The sequence below is a fragment of the Pecten maximus genome, chromosome 6, assembly GCF_902652985.1.
Source record: "Pecten maximus chromosome 6, xPecMax1.1, whole genome shotgun sequence".
NCBI lineage: Eukaryota > Metazoa > Mollusca > Bivalvia > Pectinida > Pectinidae > Pecten > Pecten maximus.
The window spans coordinates 1,987,399-1,994,875 of record NC_047020.1 but is presented as its reverse complement, the minus strand read 5'-3'; the positions used below and the strand labels follow the sequence as shown (position 1 = coordinate 1,994,875).

The 7,477-nt window shown below is 45.1% G+C and overlaps 1 protein-coding gene across 1 annotated transcript; it reads left to right on the top strand.

Annotated features, from left to right (window-relative positions):
- Positions 1–3,318: 3,318 nt before the first annotated feature.
- Positions 3,319–5,004, top strand: LOC117329939 (filaggrin-2-like). Its single transcript, XM_033888171.1, has one exon. It carries the CDS (start codon positions 3,319–3,321, stop codon positions 5,002–5,004), a length of 1,686 nt encoding a protein of 561 aa, XP_033744062.1.
- The last annotated feature ends 2,473 nt before the right edge of the window (positions 5,005–7,477 follow it).

Genomic DNA, 7,477 nt, shown 5'->3' with positions numbered 1-7,477 from the left:
GTTTGCTATCCCCACGTTGGTATGTCTGTGGGGTTTGCTATCCCCACGTTGGTACGTCTGTGGGGTTTGCTATCCCCACGATGGTACGTTTAATGGGTTTGCTATCCCCACGATGGTACGTCTGTGGGGTTTGCTATCCCCACGTTGGTACGTCTGTGGGGTTTGCTATCCCCACGATGGTACGTCTGTGGGGTTTGCTATCCCCACGGTTGTACGTCTGTGGGGTTTGCTATCCCCACGTTGGTACGTCTGTGGGGTTTGCTATCCCCACGATGATACGTCTGTGGGGTTTGCTATCCCCACGGTTGTACGTCTGTGGGGTTTGCTATCCCCACGATGGTACGTCTGTGGGGTTTGCTATCCCCCACGATGGTACGTCTGTGGGGTTTGCTATCCCCACGTTGGTACGTCTGTGGGGTTTGCTATCCCCACGATGGTACGTCTGTGGGGTGTGCTATCCCCATGATGGTACGAGCTATGCTGTTCTCCAACAGCTCTTGTTTAATTCTGCAATTTAATTTAAAAAGCCTTTTCATATAGCCTATCCAGGGACGTGCCGTATCAATATAATATATGCATGCATGTATATGTACATGTACAGCACATACTTTACGCACGGCTTATTTTGTGTTCTAGTTACCTCCCTTCACATGAGATTTCTTACTTCAGTATATCTGTCAAGTTTGCTTTCCCCCAAAGTGATATTCTATGGTGTTTGCTAACCCCACGATAGTACGTCCCTGGGGTTTGCTATCCCCACGATGGCACGTCGGTACAATTTGTACGACTATTGTTTTTGCAATCCCCACGATGGTACGTCTGTGGGGTTTCCTATCCCCACGTTGGTACGTCTATGGGGTTTGCTATTTCCACGATGGTACGTCTGTGGGGTTTGCTATCCCCACGTTGGTACGTCAGTGGGGTTTGCTATCCCCACGATGGCACGTCTATGGGGTTTGCAATCCCCACGTTGGTACGTCTGTGGAGTTTGCTATCCCCACGTTGGTACGTCTGTGGAGTTTGCTATCCCCACGATGGTACGTCTGTGGGGGTTTTCTACACCCACGATGGTACGTCTGTGGGGTTTGCTATCCCCACGTTGGTACGTCTGTGGGGGGTTTCTACACCCACGTTGGTACGTCTGTGGAGTTTGCTATCCCCACGTTGGTACGTCTGTGGGGTTTGCTATCACCAAGATGGTACGTCTGTGGGGTTTGCTATCCCCACGATGGTACGTCTGTGGGGTTTGCTATCCCCACGATGGTACGTCTGTGGTGTTTGCTATCCCCACGATGGTACGTCTGTGAGGTTTGCTATCCCCACGATGGTACGTCTATGGGGTTTCCTATCCCCACGATGGTACGTGTATTGGGTTTTCTATCCCCACGATGGTACGTCTGTGGGGTTTCCTATCACCACGATGGTACGTCACTGGGGTGTGCTATCCCCACGATGGTACGTCTGTGGGGTTTGCTGTCCCCACGATGGTACGTCTGTGGGGTTTCCTATCACCACGATGGTACGTCACTGGGGTGTGCTATCCCCACGATGGTACGTTTGCGGGGTTTGCTATTCCCACGATGGTACGTCTGTGGAGTTTTCTATCCACACGGTGGTACGTCTGTGGGGTTTTCTATCCCCACGATGGCACGTCTGTGGGGTTCGCTATACCCACGATGGTACGTGTATTGGGCTTGCTAACCGGGGCCCCCGATGGTACGTCTGTGGGGTTTGCTATCCCCACGATGGTACCTGTATTGGGCTTGCTAACCCCACGATGGTACGTTTGCTGGATCAACAATCATTTATAAAAAAAAAAAGCCTAATAAACAAAAACAGCGCAAATATTGTAGTTGAACATGTATTGACATTAGATTGAAAAACATTAAGCTGACTGTTGGCACTGAAATGGTTCACATTACCCATCAGCTTCACTGAAAGAGAAACGACATATGGATTTTGAAAGTTAAAATCGTGGCCTTTTTCCGCAATATAAATAATCCGGGAATATCTTAACCTGAGTCTCCCTGGTGGTTCTGATTTTATCCTATGTGTATATTTACCATTATATTTTGTAGGTCGTGCCCGAATTACAGCCAAAACGTTTCAGCTTATCAAGCTCGGCAGTAGTTTCCTCTGCAAGGTTATAGACTGAGTTTTTGTGACTGGTCAAAAAATTACTGAGGTATCAGCAGATTCCCTGTTACTATATCTATAGCCAGAGTAACCGACTGCAATATTTATTTTGGGACAGGGGCCTTTTGTTTATACCTGTCGGAGACGTCTCGGCCAATCATAGAACGATAACAATCACAGTTATATAACAAAGTCACATATTTCAGTCAATAGTACCAAGATGCTAAATCAAGATAATGAAAGAATTGCTATTAGGGAAGGATTCTGGAAACCCAGACAAGCTTTATCAGTATTGGAGTTGTAGACGGCCAACTCCTCACAAATTAACAGAATCCGATTTATTGGACTTCGTACTCCATCGCAATACTAGTTTAATAAAAACCAATTTGTTTTTATCTAAATTTGATAATTGATGTTGTCTCATTTGAAATAATGTAATTAGTTGATGGCATAAACTCTGTTCAAAATTTGCTTACTGACTGCTTGGCAAATTGGTTCAGTGGAAACAGCGTTGTACTATATGCCCCTTTTGACCTCTAGTAATTGACAAGCAAAACATGTACGCTAAGAAGAGGGTATCTTCCGATTTGTATTATTATTTATTTTTAGGAATTGTATCAATTCTACAGCATAGGAAAGATTCCTGAATGTCTCATGTCAAAAGTATTGATGAACATATGTGATTTATTACAGTTAACATATTGATGTCTATTTGATCATCAGATATGAAGATTCCCATTATAAACAATTACCCTTAGTTAGTATTAACTCATCCTTAGTTACAATTTCTGTATCAAAACCTTACCTTTATCACACAAAAAAAGGTTCTTTAACTTTGGAAAGTTTCAGGATTACAGTACTTTCATTACTTTGATTTAGTTTGAGTTCGGGTTCTTCTTCCTCTTCCAGATAAAAAAAAAAGAGTTTCCCTCCAAGACATTTCCTCCAAGACAAGCATTCTATGCGGTTTCATTGTATATGCAGTAAAGTGTACGTGGTAAGAATAACATCTTGCTACATTTATATCAAGTTTTGTGGATAAAATTCCAGTCATGTTTGAGATGTTGGCAGTGAATCCAAGATAACAATGGCCCAGGAGTGAAGACTTATTAGATTTTATTGGCATGATATAACCACTTTACAGTAAAGTCCATCTGCCCCAGAGATATCAACTACACGCGGATGATACATATCCCAACTACACAGAGGGAATCCCAACTACACAGAGGGAATCCAAACTACACAGGGGGAATCCCAACTACACAGGGGGAATCCCAACTACTCAAGGGAATACCGACTACACAGAGGGAATCCCAACTACACAGAGGGAATCCAAACTACACAGGGGGAATCCCAACTACACAGAGGGAATCCCAACTACACAGGGGGAATCCCAACTACACAAAGGGAATCCCAACTACTCAAGGGAATACCGACTACACAGAGGGAATCCCAACTACACAGAGGGAATCCAAACTACACAGGGGGAATCCCAACTACACAGAGGGAATCCCAACTACACAGGGGGAATCCCAACTTCACAGGGAGGATACCGGCTACACAGGGGGAATCCCAACTAAACAGAGGGAATACCGGCTACACAGAGGGAATCCCAACTACACAGGGGGAATCCCAACTACACAGAGGGAATCCAAACTACACAGAGGGAATCCAAACTACACAGGGGGAAACCCAACTACACAGGGGGAATCCCAACTACACAGAGGGAATCCCAACTACACAGGGAGGATATCGGCTACACAGGGGGAATCCCAACTACACAGAGGGAATACCGGCTACACAGAGGGAATCCCAACTACACAGAGGGAATCCCAACTACACAGAGGGAATCCCAACTACACAGGGGGAATCCCAACTACACAGGGGGAATCCCAACTACACAGAGGGAATCCCAACTACCCAACTACACAGGGGGAATCCCAACTACACAGAGGGAATCCCAACTACACAGAGGGAATCCCAACTACACAGGGGGAATCCCAACTACACAGGGGGAATCCCAACTACACAGAGGGAATCCCAACTACACAGGGGGAATCCCAACTACACAGGGGGAATCCCAACTACACAGGGGGAATCCCAACTACACAGAGGGAATCTCAACTACACAGAGGGAATCCCAACTACACAGAGGGAATCCCAACTACACAGGGGGAATCCCAACTACACAGAGGGAATCCCAACTACACAGGGGGAATCCCAACTACACAGGGGGAATCCCAACTACACAGGGGGAATCCCAACTACACAGGGGGAATCCCAACTACACAGGGGGAATCCCAACTACACAGAGGGAATCCCAACTACACAGAGGGAATCCCAACTACACAGGGGGAATCCCAACTACACAGAGGGAATCCCAACTACACAGGGGGAATCCCAACTACACAGGGGGAATCCCAACTACACAGAGGGAATCCCAACTACACAGGGGGAATCCCAACTACACAGGGGGAATCCAAACTACACAGGGGGAATCCCAACTACACAGAGGGAATCCCAACTACACAGGGGGAATCCCAACTACACAGGGGGAATCCCAACTACACAGGGGGAATCCCAAATACACAGAGGGAATCCCAACTACACAGAGGGAATCCCAACTACACAGGGGGAATCCCAACTACACAGAGGGAATCCCAACTACACAGGGGGAATCCCAACTACACAGGGGGAATCCCAACTACACAGGGGGAATCCCAACTACACAGAGGGAATCCCAACTACACAGGGAAATCCCAACTACTCAAAGGATATACCGGCTACACAGAGGGAATCCAAACTACTCCGGGAAATACCGGCCACTCACGGGAATCCCAAATACTCAGTGGAATACCGGCGACTTAGGGGAATCCCAGCTACACAGGGGAATCCCAACTACTCAAGGGAATACCGGCTACTCAGGGGAATACCGACTACACGGAGGGATTCCCAACTACTAAGGGGAATCCCAACTACTAAGGGGAATACCGGCGACTTAGGGGAATCCCAAGTACTCAGGGGAATCCCAAATACACGGAGGAATCCCAACTACTCCGGGAAATACCGGCTACTCACGGGAATCCCAACTACTCAGAGGAATACCGGCTACACAGAGGGAATCCCAACTACACAAGGAATCCCAACAACTGAGGGGAATCCCAAATACTCGGGGGAATCCCAACTACTCAGGGGAATACCGGCTTCTTAGGGGAATACCAACTACTGAGGGGAATACCGGCTACTTAGAGGAATCCCAGCTACACAGGGAAATCCCAACTACTCTGGGGAATCCCAAATATACAAGGAAATCCCAACAACTCAGGGGAATCCCAACCACACAGAGGGAATCCCAACCACACAGAGGGAATCCCAACTACTCAGAGGAATCCTAGCTACACTAGGGAAGCCCATTACTCAGGGAAAATCGGCTTCACAAGGGAACTACCACTGGAGCGGGAATCCCAATTAACTAGGGAATTACACAGAAGAAATCCCTACTTCACAAAGAGTATCCTAGTTGGGGCCGCGGTGGCCGAGTGGTTAAGGTGTACCGACACTTTATTACTAGCCCTCCACCACTGGGTTGCGAGTTCGAAACCTACGTGGGGCAGTTGCCAGGTACTGACCGTAGGCCGGTGGTTTTTCTTCGGGTACTCCGGCTTTCCTCCACCTCCAAAACCTGGCACGTCCTTAAATGACCCTGGCTGTTAATAGGACGTTAAACAAACAATAACCAAAGTATCCTAGTTAAACAATCCCGACTACAAGGACAACTCGGTACCAGCTAATGAGCTAGACTCCCAATACAGATTTAGTTGTCCCGCTCTCAGTGTTAAAAAGTAGATAGACAGCACTATTGATTTGATGCTCTATTATAAGGGGAGTAATAGAGGTCTCTCCCATGCAGTTGTAGCATCCATGGCAATAGGACTCGTTGATCTTCTGTTGTCTATTCAGAGAAAACAAAACAAAACAAAATACAAAACAAACAAAAAACAAAAAAGAACAAACTGTGAACTCTTTTGAGGTTAGGATGGAACATTTAATTCTCATGTTGACACAATAAGATGTGTGTAATACTGTTACCAAGTTTCAAGAAAATCTTGATAATATTTGTTGCCGTTATTGCACGGGAACGTTTTAAAATGACATTTTTCGTTAATAAGGGGCCATAACTCAGCCAAATAACGTCCGTGAAATTTCGCGATCGAACTTGGCCGAGCCAACATTTTTAATGCTGTTACCAAGTTTCAAGAATATCCGATAATAATTGTTGCTGTTATTGTACGGAAACTTCCAAAAATTACATTTTTCGTTGATCGAGTGGCAATAACTCAGACAAATATCGTCCGCGAAAAGTGGTGATCGAACTTGGCTGAGTCATTTAGGCATTTACTGTCGTTACCAAGTTTCAAGAAAATCCAATAATATTTGTTGCTGTTATTGCACGGAAACGAAGTGTGACAGACGGACGGACAAACCCAAATCAACATCCTCAGTTCCGGTGAAAGCGGGGGATAAAAAAGAGGGGAAATGGAACTGTTGCATCATGAATATTTCTTAAAAGCATTTAAATGTTGAACATATTGACTTTTATTGCATTTTATTAAGACATAACAAAAATATAAGTATCATTAATATCAATACTAGCTTTGAATAAATGCATTGAATTGTGGCATATGTATTTAATTTTCCTCTGAGATAAGAGGTACATGTATTGCTTCCATTCAATGAAATCAATTCAGCTTGCAAGTTGGTCTGTTGGGCTGATCTGGAACTGTACATGTTTCAAAGTTCATATTGAAAGATTTCCAAATTTATGCAACTTGCATTTTAATTATATGAAAGGCTGAAGATGAAAAGCACATGGAACAATTTTCTAAACAGAACTGACATCTCGGTCCCTTGTGTTGGCAAATATTTTGTTATTTAGAGAAAAAAAAAAGGTTCAAATGTGATTTTCACTTTATTTCTTCTAGGGCCTGAAACACAAATTCCCAAAGTGGTCCAACTCAAGGTCATCTGTAACACACTACAGAGTAACTAGTACTAGTGATGTGACTGTGACTAGGCACGCTAAGGTCAAACTCAAGGTCATCTGTAACACACTACAGAGTAACTAGTACTTGTGATGTGTCTGTGACTAGGCACGCTAAGGTCAAACTCAAGGTCACCTGTAACACACTACAGAGTAACTAGTACTTGTGATGTGACTGGGACTAGGCATGCTAAGGTCAAACTCAAGGTCACCTGTAACACACTACAGAGTAACTAGTACTTGTGATGTGACTATGACTAGGCACGCTAATGTCAAACTCAAGGTCACCTGTAGCACACA